The sequence below is a fragment of the Sinocyclocheilus grahami genome, unplaced genomic scaffold (assembly GCF_001515645.1).
Source record: "Sinocyclocheilus grahami isolate Dianchi unplaced genomic scaffold, SAMN03320097.WGS_v1.1 scaffold303.1, whole genome shotgun sequence".
Taxonomy (NCBI): Eukaryota; Metazoa; Chordata; class Actinopteri; order Cypriniformes; family Cyprinidae; genus Sinocyclocheilus; species Sinocyclocheilus grahami.
In genome coordinates this window covers 764,420-781,669 of record NW_015505482.1, presented here as the reverse complement: position 1 = coordinate 781,669, position 17,250 = coordinate 764,420, and the positions used below count along the sequence as shown (strand labels likewise).

General features: G+C 37.8%; 1 protein-coding gene across 1 annotated transcript in view; it reads left to right on the top strand.

The window, feature by feature from the left end:
- Positions 1-1,631: 1,631 nt before the first annotated feature.
- The window catches only part of znf512b (zinc finger protein 512B), a 73,931-nt gene continuing 58,312 nt past the window's right edge, over positions 1,632-17,250 (top strand). Inside the window, exons 1-2 of the mRNA XM_016293506.1 lie at positions 1,632-2,462; positions 5,168-5,293. Coding sequence (XP_016148992.1) covers positions 5,170-5,293 — 124 coding nt within the window. The 5' untranslated portion in view covers positions 1,632-2,462; positions 5,168-5,169. The remainder of the gene's footprint in view (positions 2,463-5,167; positions 5,294-17,250) is intronic.

Genomic DNA, 17,250 nt, shown 5'->3' with positions numbered 1-17,250 from the left:
TATTAAAGTCATGAGATTGATAGTTTGAGGGACAGGCCTGCACAGCCCACAGCCGTGTTAAGTGCTCATCACCCGTCATAAACTCATCCTACTGTCACATAATCCTGCACTATACTACTGACGAGTGGACACTTTTATGAGAATGAAACGTATATGAGAGAAGAAAGAGCAACGATGCAAACCGCTTTTGGTAAATAAGATAGTGAATGATTACTAGAGTTAATTAACTAATGCTCTAAAATAGATAGGATAGGTAAACATAGCATGTTATCATCCCAGAGCTTGTCTGCTAGAATAGGGCTTTCATGCCTTGATTTAGTTTTACTTTCTGAGGCTACACTCTTAAAAATAAAGGTGCTTCACGATGCCATAGAAGAACCTTTTTGTCTAAATGGTTCCTTAAAGAACCTTCAACATCTGAAGAACCTTTCTGTTTGACAAAAGCTTCTTTGTGGCGAAAGAAGGTTCTTCAGATTATAAAAACGCAAGAAAGAGATGGTTCTTTAAAGAACCTTTGACTGAATGGTTCTTTGTGGAACCAAAAATGGTTCTTCTATGGCAGGGTTCCTCAAATCTTACCCTGGAGGTCCAATGCGCTGCAGAGTTTAGCTCCAACCCTGATCAAACTCACCTACCTGTGATTTTCGAATGATCCTGAAGACATTGATTAGCTTGCTCAGGTGTGTTTGATTAGGGTTAGAGCTCAACTCTGCAGGAAAGTGGATCTCGTGGGCCAGATTTGAGGATCCCTGTTCTATGGCATCGCTTGAAGAACCTTTTGAAGCACTTTATTTTTAAGAGTGTACTTTTGGACAAATATGGCATTTACAGCCAGTATAAAATAGGAATTCGTTTTGGGGTCACATCCCGAGAACAGCAGTCATGTGCCTCCCTCTCCTGGTGACCGCAGCGATGGCGCTCACATTACGTCATAGTTTGAAGAGACGAGCAGTAAAGGGTTAAAGCCCTGTGACGCAGGTGCGGAACGCGTGACCTCACTCGATAATGGTTTAGAAAACATACAAAGGAATAGGTTGCACTGCAAATGCAATTTTGACGGATTATCGAGACAGAATTTGAGAAAAGCCGTGAACTGCTTAGTTGTTAAATGTAGCCTAATTAGAATATTAAAACGTTCGAAATCCCACATGCACGCGTTTAATTGAATCACTTTGTAAGCAGAAATAAAAGATGTATTCGGTCGTTTAGCAAGTACAGAAACCAGTAAGAACTCAGCTTAATATTTACAGGGACACGGCGTCGATCGTGTTAACTTTTGTCTTCTGGCCAGCAAAAATCCAGATAATAACTAGTTAAAATAATGCATTTGTATCGACATGTGCAAATCCGCATGATATATAGTATGGAAAAGAAGACGAGGTCATACTGATATGACTATCCTCAGATAAAAAACGAAGCAAGCTTTTCTCCAAACTTAGAATCGCACGCGTCATGATAATGTTGGGGGACGTTCTCATATATTTTTCCTTTATTTCATTTTGTGATTTTGTTGTTACTAGGGGTGTATACGTGTTGCTAATCCTACTAAAGGAAGAAAAAAATAATAAATAAAAGAGGCTATTATGCGTCCGCCGTAAGCTACATTGCTGTCGTCATAAGCGAGCGGCGTGACGCCGAGCCGCATCAAACGCTTCATCCAGGCAGGGCTTTATTACGCAGAAATACCCAAACGATTGGCCTGATATCACAATGAGTGATCATAAATAATAACGCGAGAGTTTGCAAGTTGCCTGCCGACTGTAGTCACAACTGTCAAAGGCAGCGGCGGATACGCGCGTGACCCAGCACCCATACTGTTACTGTACACGCTCGCGGAGATCATATCCATATCAAACTAATACACGGCATAATCCCGAGGTAAGCACCGGAACCGAGACCGCGCGACGCTGTGCCTTGCCCTCCGCTTTCCGTCGCGTTCACTTCTTCCACCCTCGATTACTGCACTAAACATACCCCCGTGCCTCCTTTAGCGACAGCGCGAAGGTTTTTTTTTACTCCTCCTTCGTATTAAAGTCGCCATTTTGCTTCACTGCCTATGAAAGCTTGTATTTTCATATTTGTGGCGGCTTTTTTGTGCGCGTTCTTTCGAGTTGGATTTTAATGAGAGCGCTCGTGGATTACTTGTTGATGAAGAGGGGCGCCGAGTGCAGTCTGGAAACACGGTGAACGTGTTCGGCTTGTGGGCATTTGCCTCCGCTTGCTCGTTTTTCTTCTTCCTCCTCCTTCTTCATCCTCTTCATCATCTTCCTCCGCGGATACGCACAGCGGGGGCCGTGAGTGTGGCTACCGACCGTGGCGCCCGTCTGTCCGCGACTCCCCGCGCGTCAGGTGCGTTTGCCATGTAAAGTCAAGCGGCGCGACGCGAGAGTAAAGGCTACAGCCTGACCCCACGTGGGTGACCCGCTCACCCGCTCACCCGCCAGCGTTGGGTGACTCTCCAGGTAGGTGTGGCCTTCGAGAAGTCGATTATCTGTCAATACTGCTAATAAAGGCATGCGCTCGCCGGACTGTGCAAAGCGGCGCGGTTTAACGCGTTACAAGGTGTTAAGGCTTTTTTGGGAATGAAATATACAAGAGGAATGTGTTGTGGTGTTTATGGGTAAACTGTCAGACGTGATGCATACACTCACTCACTGTCTGAGCACTTAAAAAGACTTATGTGGGTCATTCTTACTGTGCAGTAGCAGGCCTACATTCTCATGTCCTTGTTCTAGCATATTGGGTTATTAAAAGTTTGTTGAAATGTTGAATATGAAAATCAGATATTAGTCTTACTGTGGAGTGAAAATGATTTAAGACCTTCATTTTGTGTTGTTGCAGTCTTGGAAATAATGTTTTCATCGAGAATCGATATAGATTTTTACTGTGCCCTCAAATATCACTTTCCGTCATGTTAGTCTGTGGTCAAATCTTTAACTTGAAAATGACTACAGTTATTAACGAGTTCCCTCGGACATCATCTGCCAGGAAGTGTCATCATTTTTCTCCCCGTGGGAAAACAACAGAATAAACATCTAAAAATACTAATGCGCTGCGCTTTTGTGGTATTGGATTTGTTCCACTCTAAAAATGCCATCCTGTTTGATAAAATAGTTTGATTCATATTAATAAAAAGCTCTTGATTTCCATTCTTGTAAGTAACCATTTTATTCATTTTCTTGTTATTGTGTGAATAATGTCATTGTATAATTAATAATGCTGAAGTGTTTGATTCTGATCAGAGCATTTTAGAAAGTTTGGAATAATATCATTAAAAAAAAAAAATAGAAGTACTTGCTTAAATTACAAATCGGGCGTATTTATTCTTCAGAAGTTACAGTTTTGATAGGTACTGCATAGCAGGAATGAGCCATGTGTGTTTCTCTGATTGTGTAGACACACTTCCATCCACAGTCTTTCTAAAGTGTGTGATCAATTCCCCAAATACCATAGCACTTAGTCCTACCAGCTGCTTTTCCTATTACCTTATTGCTCTTTTCCTTTTTGGAATAAACTTCTGGCTCACAAATGAGTTGCAGTCTCTGGGCCATAAATAATTTGGTGTAATGATCTTCAGCACTTGAAGATCTATCGTTCTTCTTTGTGGGTTAGGTGATGGGAGGGTCGTTCTGGGATCTGGTGATGCATTATGCGGGCCTGTTTTGTGGTTTAATAGCACAGCTGTGAGCAGTACCTGTTGTTTTGGTTGGCATTTTAAAAGGGAATGGTTGTCACGTCCTGTCATATACAGTATGCTGTGATGGTTAGAGGGGTTACAGCTTGATTTCACATCTCTTTCAGACGTACTGTATGTGTGTGTGTCAGACAGTACATGTACTGTAGCTTTTCAACTTTCAGTCTTATGAAAGTTTGTCATGATCACGCGGTATTGCCTAAAGTAAACCCTTTCAATTAGCACTCTCCGGAAATGTACTAGTGCCTCTGACAGCGAGACATTCCCACGGCATGCATTAGATGAAACATTTATCTGTGGTGTTCATAAAATCTCCTTTGACACGTGATAAATCATACAGCCATAAGCCCGGCCACTGTTCAGCAAATAATAGAACACTAAATTAATGGCTGTTTAAAAAGACACAAATTAGTGACCCATTAGGCCAAACCTAATGAAGAAGTGAAATGACATTGATTTAAGTTAATAAGAAAGTATGATCACATTCTAATCAGTGCTGTTTATTTTAATTAGGCGTTGTCAGGCTTCATTCATTGCAATAAACTGCCCGTTTCCCTTCTGGATTGATGACTGTGAAAAAAAAGCATTCAGCCAGAGTTTTAAATTGATTAATTCATTTATTATTATTATTATTATTATTATTATCATTAAGTTAAAATTAAAATGATCAGATGTGTAGTGAATAAAAAAATAAACAGATACAGATAGATAGATGGATGGATGGATGGATAGATGGATAGACGGATGGACGGATGGATGGATAGATGGATGGATGGATGGATGGACAGAAAGATAGACGGATGGACAGATAGATGGATAGATAGATAGACGGATGGATGGATAGACAGAAAGATAGATGGACGGACAGATAGATAGATAGATGGATAGACGGATGGATGGATGGACAGAAAGATAGACGGATGGACAGATAGATGGATAGATAGATAGATGGATAGACGGATGGATGGATGGACAGAAAGATAGACGGATGGACAGATAGATGGATAGATAGATAGATAGACGGATGGATGGATAGACAGAAAGATAGATGGACGGACAGATAGATAGATAGATAGATAGATAGATAGATAGATAGATAGATAGATAGATAGATAGATAGATAGATAGATAGATAGATAGATAGATAGATAGATGGATGGATAGACAGAAAGATAGACGGACAGATAGATAGACAGATAGACAGACAGACAGACAGACACTGGAAGACAACCGTGCTGAAAGACTGTAATTGTAATTTTCCCTCATGCAGTCAGGCAACAAAATCTATGACAATAATTATTGTGTGTGTCTGTATGAATTGTGCCATTCTGTGTGTATGCTGTACTGTCTCTGCAGGTGTCTGTAATCCCAATTCAAAAACTTTCAGATACAGTGAAAACATCTTTGGGTTTATGTTGTTGCTGTGCAGATAATGCATTTTCCTTTGGCCTGATCTATTTGTGTCCTAAACAGGCATGGACACCTCCAGCGGTGCCCGGGTGGTGAAGCCTTCCTCGGGCTTGTCAAAGGGGCGCACTGCCAAACAGGCCCACCCCGCAGAGATGGCTCGAATGGGCAGCACTGAAAACGACAATCACAGTAAGAACGCAAGCTACTTGCTTGGGTTTAAAAGTACAATAAAGATTTTCAACTAACACACACAGGGCATGTAAAATGTTAACAACTCATTGGTTTATGCAGGTGGCATTTACCAAAAAAATTTGTTTACATGGTAGGCATATTAAAAAGGAATAACCAACTTTGTAGAATCGTTGACTTCATTTCAGATTTTTGTTTGCACAGTCTGTGGAGTACATTTGCACATTAAAATAGCTGAGTTACAACTGCACACTTGCTTCAACCTGTTTGACATCTCTGAGGTTTTGACAAGCGATTTCACACTTGTGTGCTTAAGAGAGGAAATGATGGCTGCCTTATTATGGTGAAAGGTGTTTTGACAGATGGGAGTAAGGTTGTTTTTAATGTCAGTGAAATACATACCATCTCCCTGCATGGCTGAACTTTAGTCCTGTACACATGTTCAATGCTGGAGTAAAACTGAATAGTGTATCATTTCCTCTGCATTCCTAAGGAAAGTATTGAACAAAACCGTTTAAATGGACAAGTGGAATGGAAAGAAGTGGTTAAAAGGAGAAATTAGGCAGTATAGCACTGATAACAGCTGCTATAATCTCATTGTCATTGATAAGATAGACATTACTCTGGGTCAGTGTTAGTAGGGCTGCAATGAACAGTGACTAAATCAACAATTATTTGAATGATTATTAAAAATGCAAAATGCATCCATTGCATCCAAAATGTCTCTTGATTATCTTTCAATTTCACATAATACATCGCATGTAAGAATTTATGCAAGAACATTGCATGACATGACCATACAAAGATGAATAATGTAAAACTGACATTTCCCACAAAATTCGATCTGACAGCTCAAATTATAAATCGTTATTATAAGCTTAACCATTTTGAATTGGGGTAAGGCAAGGACACAGTTATGAATTCAGATTTTTTTCAGTAATTGTTTTTTTTGTAATTGTTTTTCACTTTTAACTGTTCAGCTGTTCAGTCCTTCAGCTGCATTAAAAAAAAGCTTCCATAGTGCACCTTTAAGTAAATTAAAATGTGATGATTTTCTCATTATGCAATGCAAGTATCATAACAAAGTATGCAAATACATTGACAGGACACAATATCATTATGTTGCATTAAGCCACACATTCAATGCAACATTATAGGCTCTAACATGTTCTTAAGAGTGTGTCTGGAGCTGCGTCTGCAGTGTTTTAATGTTGACCCTAATTGTTACACCCCAGTTTTAGAGCGAGAGATATTCTGACATGGAGCAACTATAACTCACATCCAGACCACCAATCTGATGCACAATTAGGGAAATGTCGTAATTGAGTATGTGTATGTATTGCTGTTTAACGAGCTCTTGTGAGAAAACGAACAATGTTTCAGCGTTCTGGTCCATTCACTCCACTACCGCTGCTCGTTTCCGTTTTTTGGCAATTAAGTGCTTTGAAAGGGAATAAGAGGAAGTTCCATATTCATGATTTTTTGTTGTCAGTATTAGGCCTGCATGGGCATTATTAGTCGCAAATTGAGGATCTCTCTGGTACCCATAATTTGATAGGCTTTAATGATAATGGATTTTTCTGCTAAATGGAGAGGCTTATGGTACTACAATTATGTGATTCAGCTGTTTAATTTGGTAAATGTAAAATGTGCCAACTGTTGCACAGTTTTGGTAAGAAAGCTAAATTTGAACGAGAGCTTGTGCAGCTACTGCTTTGAACTTAAAAAATCCCAAAATTCTTTGCTCAGAGTGAAGCGAAAGCAGCCTGGCAAAGGTCTGGTGGAAAACAAACCTGGCGCTGATTCACAAATGAGCTGGGAGAATGATATTTGTGCCGGGCCATGCTGTTTGAATTTTTCTGCGGATTGTGAAGAGCATTTTATTGCTTTCACAGCGTCAGGCCAGGCTGTCTCTGCTGGAGAATATTTATCGCTGAGTTTGCAACCCCCTATATGCTGAGCGCCTCTCCTCGACTCAGACTACATGTTGAAAAGCAGGTTCCTAATGCATTCATTTAACACTAGCCGGAATGGACGTCGGCTTTGTAGAACAACAACCTGCCGTTAGTATTTCCACCGAGCGCAGAACGCCGTCTATACAATAGTAAGTGACACAGGGAATTGATGAAGTGGCTTAGGGGGTTAATTGATTAATTGACACACATTATATTCTTATCAGGGTTTTTATTGATGGCTCTTTCAAGGGAAGACCATTAAGAGTGTGTTTTTCCTTGCATTGAGAATGATTTACGTTATGGAAAAAGGAGATTTTCAGTTTATTTACATATTCTTTTTGGCTTCATATTTGTGGCCTGTGGTTGTGGCTACTGCTTTTAACTTGTAAACAATGTGTCTGGAAGGAATTCAGACATAAACAATAGTGTTTCCTAGCTGCGGTTTTGATGTCACAATGCCACCGATTAGTCAGTCGAACCCGAAGCATTCAGTCCAGCCTCCCTGGGATGTGGGTTAACCCAAAGCGTCGCTTGTGTGTGAAAGTGTGTACGTGTTTGCGAGACAGTGCATGGCTTCTTCTGCCAATGGTGCGAGACACTTGTCTGGTCTCAGGCTGTTAGATGTCAGCAGCTGCATAGCACAGTTGCAGTTGTTTAGTTTCTTATGTCTGGAATGGCTTTATCTTACTTTCAAAGGGCTGTGTTCAACACGTTTGTAGCATTCAGATTTTTCCCCCTGAAGTCCATTTGTAATTACAGAAGAACCAATATTAGGTTAGGCTTTATGAGCCTAATATTGCATTGAATGTTAATAGAAAGATAAAACAGTCAAATATTAAGTCACATTACCTGTGACACTGTCGAAATTGCACTGGTGTAATAGTGTTGCTGGATGCACTATATTTAGAGACCAACCAGATGGAGCCATTTATCTGTAAACATGATATGTAATAACTGATAAGCAATGGAAAAGTTTGAATATCTGTAAGCAATGTTGGTCAAAACGATTTTCGATTTTCCGAGGTGTTATTGCCTGATAATAACATCAGTAGCAATGCTGAATAACATACCATTCATCTGGGAACTGCAGGCCGGCACTTCTTTCACATCTCTCATATCACACTGACCACACTCTCTCTAATTTCATTCAAACAGTTATTTGCCACGGACACAATGTGTGGTTTCATGAGTCACAATACAGGAGTGAATTACAGTGACCAAAGACTGTTCAGCGATTTTAACTAAACCACCATAAACAGAGCTGCCGTGTTTTGTTTTTGTTTGGAAGGCTACTTTGCAGAGAGCACTCTTGAAAGGTTGCCATGTCCTCTTTTAATCAATGCTTAGTAAGTATCTCTGGGTTTGTTGTTTGGGCTCGGCTCATGAAGCAATCCAGTTTATGGAGTTAATAAAGTAGGCAGGTGCGGGACGCTATATTTTGGTATGTGGCTTATTTTCAAGATAACGGAATTGGGTTTGAGTTTATTATGTTCATATTTGTTCTTGTTGTTTTTTCTTGCAAGATCTGGCAACACCAATGAGTTAAAATGTACCCTGTGACTTCTTGCACTGCACAGACAAAAGAGACACAACTCGCGTTAAAATATGTCATTAACAACAAGTTGCTCAGTTCAGTTCTGTACACACTGTGTTGAATTATTGTAAAATGTGGTTGTCATTACCTGTGTTTTTCATTAGTTAATTCGGTTGTAGAATGCAGTGGTCACGTTCATAAATTACTGTGTGTGTGTGTGTAGAGAACAGGATTAAACACTAAAAGTTATATTGACAACTGAATTTAGCTGCAGTGTGTATGTGGCCATCGACTGTATTTATCGTAAAATGAAGGACTAAAGTATTAAAGGCATAGTTCACCCAAAAATGAAAATTACCCCATGATTTACTCATCCTCCAGCCATCCTATGTGTATATGACTTTCTCCTTTCAGACGAATGCAGTCAGAGTTATATTAAAAACCGTCTTGTCTCTTCCAAGCTTTATAATGGCAGTAAATGTGTGTAGAGATTTTGAAGCAAAATAAAGTGCATCCATCCATAATAAAAATAGCTCCACACGACTCCGGAGGGCTGATAAAGGCCTTCTGAAGTGAATCGATGCATTTGTGTTGGAACAATATTCATAATTAAAACTTTATAAACAGTAATATCTAGCTTTTGCTAACGGTCATATGCACGCTCATGAGAGAGTAGCGCTTCAGCATAGAGATTAGTTTATAATGTTTTAAATATGGATATTTTTCTCATACAAAATTCCCCCCCCCCCTTTTTTTATGGTGGATAGATGCACTTCAAAATCTCGACACCCATTCACTGCCATTGTAAAGCTTGGAAGAGCCAGGATATTTTTTAATGTAACTCTGATTGTATTTGTCTGAAAGAAGAAAGTCATATACACCTAGGATGACTTGAGGGTGAGTAAATCATGGGGCAATTTTCATTTTTGGATGAACTATCCCTATAATAGTGGGCCTGCGGTAATATTGTTGAAGTGTTCATCTTTTTGCCAGAAATACTGTTTTGTCCTCTGTAATGGATTGAAGATAATATACAAGCATGCTTTTAAAATGCTTTCTTCTCAAATAACATTTTATGCCCTCTTCATTATTTATGGGGTGAAAAGCTGTATAATTAGTGATATGACTGTACATTATGTTTTAAATGTCTGAACTTGGTCTAGGCTCAAAGCAGTTTGCTTGGAACTGTTTTTTTTTTTTGCGGAAGCTTTATGTTTAAAGAGCTCAGATCAATATTTTGTGTCTAATTATTTACTCATGTGGCAAGTAACTGTGTAATAAACTGGATAATGTACCTGTACATCCAGCCAGTTGTTATCAGATAATGAATCATAAAATCCTGTGTCCCATGAGATACATTACAATGTCTACACACCCCTATTAAACCTGAAAGGTTTTGAGATGTAAAAAAGTGATTTGTTTGTTACTTGAATAGGCTTTATGAGCCTAATATTGCATTGAATGTTAATAGAAAGATAAAACAGTCAAATATTAAGTCACATTACCTGTGACACTGTCGAAATTGCACTGGTGTAATAGTGTTGCTGGATGCACTATATTTAGAGACCAACCAGATGGAGCCATTTATCTGTAAACATGATATGTAATAACTGATAAGCAATGGAAAAGTTTGAATATCTGTAAGCAATGTTGGTCAAAACGATTTTCGATTTTCCGAGGTGTTATTGCCTGATAATAACATCAGTAGCAATGCTGAATAACATACCATTCATCTGGGAACTGCAGGCCGGCACTTCTTTCACATCTCTCATATCACACTGACCACACTCTCTCTAATTTCATTCAAACAGTTATTTGCCACGGACACAATGTGTGGTTTCATGAGTCACAATACAGGAGTGAATTACAGTGACCAAAGACTGTTCAGCGATTTTAACTAAACCACCATAAACAGAGCTGCCGTGTTTTGTTTTTGTTTGGAAGGCTACTTTGCAGAGAGCACTCTTGAAAGGTTGCCATGTCCTCTTTTAATCAATGCTTAGTAAGTATCTCTGGGTTTGTTGTTTGGGCTCGGCTCATGAAGCAATCCAGTTTATGGAGTTAATAAAGTAGGCAGGTGCGGGACGCTATATTTTGGTATGTGGCTTATTTTCAAGATAACGGAATTGGGTTTGAGTTTATTATGTTCATATTTGTTCTTGTTGTTTTTTCTTGCAAGATCTGGCAACACCAATGAGTTAAAATGTACCCTGTGACTTCTTGCACTGCACAGACAAAAGAGACACAACTCGCGTTAAAATATGTCATTAACAACAAGTTGCTCAGTTCAGTTCTGTACACACTGTGTTGAATTATTGTAAAATGTGGTTGTCATTACCTGTGTTTTTCATTAGTTAATTCGGTTGTAGAATGCAGTGGTCACGTTCATAAATTACTGTGTGTGTGTGTAGAGAACAGGATTAAACACTAAAAGTTATATTGACAACTGAATTTAGCTGCAGTGTGTATGTGGCCATCGACTGTATTTATCGTAAAATGAAGGACTAAAGTATTAAAGGCATAGTTCACCCAAAAATGAAAATTACCCCATGATTTACTCATCCTCCAGCCATCCTATGTGTATATGACTTTCTCCTTTCAGACGAATGCAGTCAGAGTTATATTAAAAACCGTCTTGTCTCTTCCAAGCTTTATAATGGCAGTAAATGTGTGTAGAGATTTTGAAGCAAAATAAAGTGCATCCATCCATAATAAAAATAGCTCCACACGACTCCGGAGGGCTGATAAAGGCCTTCTGAAGTGAATCGATGCATTTGTGTTGGAACAATATTCATAATTAAAACTTTATAAACAGTAATATCTAGCTTTTGCTAACGGTCATATGCACGCTCATGAGAGAGTAGCGCTTCAGCATAGAGATTAGTTTATAATGTTTTAAATATGGATATTTTTCTCATACAAAATACCCCCCCCCCCCCTTTTTTATGGTGGATAGATGCACTTCAAAATCTCGACACCCATTCACTGCCATTGTAAAGCTTGGAAGAGCCAGGATATTTTTTAATGTAACTCTGATTGTATTTGTCTGAAAGAAGAAAGTCATATACACCTAGGATGACTTGAGGGTGAGTAAATCATGGGGCAATTTTCATTTTTGGATGAACTATCCCTATAATAGTGGGCCTGCGGTAATATTGTTGAAGTGTTCATCTTTTTGCCAGAAATACTGTTTTGTCCTCTGTAATGGATTGAAGATAATAAACAAGCATGCTTTTAAAATGCTTTCTTCTCAAATAACATTTTATGCCCTCTTCATTATTTATGGGGTGAAAAGCTGTATAATTAGTGATATGACTGTACATTATGTTTTAAATGTCTGAACTTGGTCTAGGCTCAAAGCAGTTTGCTTGGAACTGTTTTTTTTTTTTGCGGAAGCTTTATGTTTAAAGAGCTCAGATCAATATTTTGTGTCTAATTATTTACTCATGTGGCAAGTAACTGTGTAATAAACTGGATAATGTACCTGTACATCCAGCCAGTTGTTATCAGATAATGAATCATAAAATCCTGTGTCCCATGAGATACATTACAATGTCTACACACCCCTATTAAACCTGAAAGGTTTTGAGATGTAAAAAAGTGATTTGTTTGTTACTTGAATTTTTGTAGAATATTGCGTTAAAGGTGGAAAACATCATTTATCTTGGAGTCATTTTAATCTCAAAAATGTGAATTTTAAGAGGAGTTGAGACGTTCCACAGACATAGTTCCTTCTGCACTACTTGATCAACATTTTCTGAGTGTGTTTTTGGGGGGAAATTGGAGCAATTTGTCTTTTTCTACATTTACTGTAGGAGTTCTTGATCACACAGGTAGGCATAAAAACATTTTGTATAATTCCAACAATTTTGTTTTGTATATAGTGTGAAATATGAATTGTAGCAAGCTGTCATTTAAAGCCCACAGATCCCCACTGGGGAATTTGCTGTCTTCTTTTCATTATATACTTGGCTCTTGCTAGAGTGATCCCATAGTACTTGAGAAAACATATTTTCTGAATTATATCACCCATTAGATTGAAGATCCAGTAGATAATAAAACACTCAGCTTTAACTGGAAATAAAAATAAAACAAAAGAAAAACATAGTAAAGTAAAATAAAAAGAACTGGTTAAAGTCAACCAGTGTTATCACTAAGTTACTATTACAATTTATATTGATAATTTAAAGCGGTTTTTAATTCACTATTTTATATATTTTTAATTTATAAATGAAAACAATAACATGTTTAGCTAGCTAAAAAAGTTAGTTTATTTAATTTCAAGTAACAAAATGTTTTTTTAAGTGTAGTTTTAGCTTTAGTTAACTAAAACCATGAATTCAAGTCAAATAAAATAATGACATATAACTATAATATATGTATATATAATAGAATAGAGTTATGTAATATAGCTTGAATTAATGTAGAAAGTATTGAATATGACGGAATCACTGTGTTACACCAGTGAAAGTGAATTTTAAGATTCACATGCATGTAGAATTAGCTCTTCGAACTATAAACAAAACTTTTAATCAGTATTTTTGTAAATATTTAAACATTCTTACGATAAAGTTATTAGGAAAGCGTAGCTCCTTACTTTTTCTTTTCATTATATTTACAATAACGTTTTTCTAGCATAAAAGCATAAAGATTATTATATTAAAAAAAAATTTATGAAATTATTTTTTACAGTGTGTTCACTTTTTGCAGTATGCATGAACTGTACTGCCCATTAATAAAACCCCTGTCATAGTTTTCCTCCCTTTCTCCTTCACTATCTCTGAAACTATTTATCTCTGTCTCTCTCTCCTGTGGAAAGCTGAATGATCGCAGTGCTTGCTGAGGCTTTGGAAAGCCTTAGGCAGCAGCTGTGTGCAGTTGGCCAGTGCAGCTGAAAGAGGCAGTAGGAACAAATAAGGTCATTCTTACTGACTGCTGTAATTGTAGTGAGAGCGGAGCAGACACACTTTGTGACTGTGTGTCTTAAGACCTTTTTGTGCGAGTGTAACATATGCCTCTGTATAATTGGCCTCTTTCCTGTCAGAGAGACTGGAAAAACTATTACATACAGCATACGAAAGAATAATTTCATTTTTTTGCTCAAGGTTTACTCGGAGTTATATATGACTGCATTCGTTTAGCAAAAACAGGCAAATTGAAAACATATCAGTCTGAAAGTTCTTTGGTGACACTAGAATAACTTTATATTCAGTAATGCTTAACAGATCATTAGTTTGCTTGCATTCAAGTAGTTACAAAAGTCTTGAAACTTTGATTCAGATATTTTCATTCACAGAGTCTATACAAAAAATATGTCATGTCATAATGTTGTAATGTCATTTAAAGCACACTTTTCAAGAATTTCATAGAAACAAGTTTCAATGTTTGAGGTTGGTAAGATTTTTCAACCATTCAAAAGTTTGGGGTTGGTAAGATTTTTTAAAGGGGTCATATGATGCTGCTAAAAAGAACATTATGTTGTGTATTTGGTGTAATGAAATGTGTTTATGCGGTTTAAGGTAAAAAAAACACATTATTTTCCACATACTGTACATTATTGTTTCTCCTCTATGCCCCGCCTTTCTGAAACGCTTCGATTTTTACAAAGCTCATCGGTCTGAAAAGCGAGGTGTGCTCTGATTGGCCAGCTATCCAGTGCGTTGTGATTGGCCGAGTACCTCAAGCGTGTGATGAAAATGTTACGCCCCTTACCATATTGTGATGATGCCCTGTCAGGCCGGAGCGATGATTCAAAAACATGAAAACCCATTATAAACAAGGCATTCTTTGCATCCAGTGGGGACATAATTATGGATTATAATGAATTATACTGTCTTTTTATGCGTTGCGTTGCATCGCGCCGCGTACACATAAAACCATGTGTGCATTTGTGATCGGAGAAATTACAAACAAGCCCTACTCTACACTGCCCAAAAAACTCGCTTTAAATATAAAACATATAAAATATAAAAACTCTTTAAATATAAAAAACGTACTTACAGACTGTGAGTCAGAACAGCCGGCATTGTAGTCTACTCTCCCAGGATCAGGAAACGGTTCTCCATAAAATGTGCTGCACACATCTGAATATTTGGTTTGAACTGTTCTGGAACAGTGTTGTAAATACAACTTAACCACTGATTTCTAGTAGTGTCCTCTTTTGGAAGACCAAACAAAGTAGTTTCGCTTTCACAACGAAACACACAGCGCCTTCACGACATGGCGGCGGCAACAATACTACCGCGAGAATAAAAGTTACGCCTTCTTTCTTTGCGTGAACATTTGGGCAGCGTTATGCAAATCTTCCCACATAGTGACGTAGACATGTGGGGGCGTGTTAGAACGAGTCGTTTTAGGTAGGCGTGGCTGACTCTTAACTTTTATAAAGAATATCTCTTTGGATTTGAGACTTTAGTCTTTGCAACTTTACAGATCTTCTTTATGCACCAAGAGCTTGTAACACTCCAAAGAGAAAGGAAACATTGAAATCGCATCATATGACCCCTTTAATGTTTTTGAAAGAAGTCTCAGGCTGACCAAGGTTTGATAAAAAATACTGTAAAAACAGTAATATTGTGAAATATTATTACAATTCGAAATAACTGGTTTTTATTTGAATATATTGTAAAATGTAATTTATTTCTGTGATCAAAGCTGAATTTTCAGCATCATTACTCCAGTCTTCAGTCACACGATCCTTCAGAAATCATTCTAATATGCTGATTTGCTGAAACATTGATGATTATAATATGATTATTTGCAGAAACATTTCTGATTATCAATGATGAAAACAGCTGTGCTGCTTAATATATTTGTGGGAACTTTGATACATTATTTACTTGAAATTTAAATCTTTTGTAACATTATTAATGTCTTTGCTGTCATTTTTAATCAATTTTATTGCATCCTCCTTGCTGAAAAAAAGTATTAAAACCTTACAGACCCCCAACTTACAAAGCCCTCCATAAGTATTGGGACAGTAAAGAAAAAATTGCTCTGTTTGCTCTGGAGTCAATAAATCTGTAAATATGAATAAAAGGTGAATATGAGACAAAACTACAGAATGTCTCATTTTATTATTGGGTGATTCAACACATAGATGTTTTACCAGCTAAAAAGATCAGCACTTTTAGAGTTTCATCCCCCTATCTGATGTGAGCATAAGTATTGGGACAGTTGCCTCACAGGTCTTTCTAAGTGATCAGCTGTGTCCTGTTGCATTAATTCTTCAGATATTAAAAGCAGGGAATGTGTCGTATCAGTTATATCCATTGCTTCTGCAGTCTAAGTCTTGCATTCGATGACAATACACACAAACCAGGATGAAGACGAGGGAGCTGACTTTGAGAAAAAAGCAAGCAATTTGGATGCTAAAAGAAAAGTCAATTAGAGCTACACAGCAAGATGCAAACCTCTGATCAGCAATTTTGCAAAAAAGCACAAATGTGAGCCAGTAGAGATTTGGAAGAGAGTTTTATGGACAGATGAGACAAAGATGAACCTTTATCTAAGTGATGGGAAAGCAAAAGTGTGGAGAAAAAGGGAACTGCAAATGATCCTAAGGCATACTGCCTCATCTGTAAAGCAGGTGGAGGATGTGTTGTGTCATGGCATGGGCATGCATAGCTGTCTCTGATGACTTAATGTATGTTGACAGTAGCAGAATGATTGCAGAATTGTACAGAAACATCTTGGCTACCAATGTTCAAGAAAATGCCACCAGATTCATTGGGAAGCGCTTCATATTGCATCAGGACAATGACCCAAAACACCCTGCCAGTTCAGTCAAGGAGTTTATCAGGGCAAAGAAGTGAAAAGTCTTAGATTGCCCAAATCAATCTCCAGATTTAAATCTGACTGAACATGAATTTCACCAGCTGAAGAGGAGACTAAAGGCAGAAACTCCCCAAAACAAGCAACATTTGGAATTGGCTGCATTAAAGGCTGGGAAATGCATTTCAAAGGATAAGACCAAGAGTCTGGTGATGTCTATGGGTCGCAGACTCACTGCTCTGATTGCACGCAAGAGATCTGCAACTAAATAATAGCTTTTAATCTTTTACATCTGCCTTAAGTTTAACTGTCCCAATACTTATGCTCACATCAAATAGTGGGATGAACTCTAAAAGTCTTGTCCTTTTTATTTGGTAAAACATGTATGTGTTAAAACAGCTGTCTTATCAGAATGTCAATAAAATGTGACATTCTGATAGTTTTGTCTCATATTCATCTTTTAATCATATTTGCAGATGTCTTGACTACACAGCAAACAAAGCAATTTTGTTATTACTGTCCCAATACTTAAGGAGGGCCCTGTACACACACACACACACACACACACACACACACTTTTTACTGTTCTAAAGTAAAGAATTTAGACACGTTCTGGTTGTTAAACGCCACTGGATCACATCCATATATTTTGTACATTAGACTCTAGTCGCCTAATTCACAAATTCAGTGGCTGC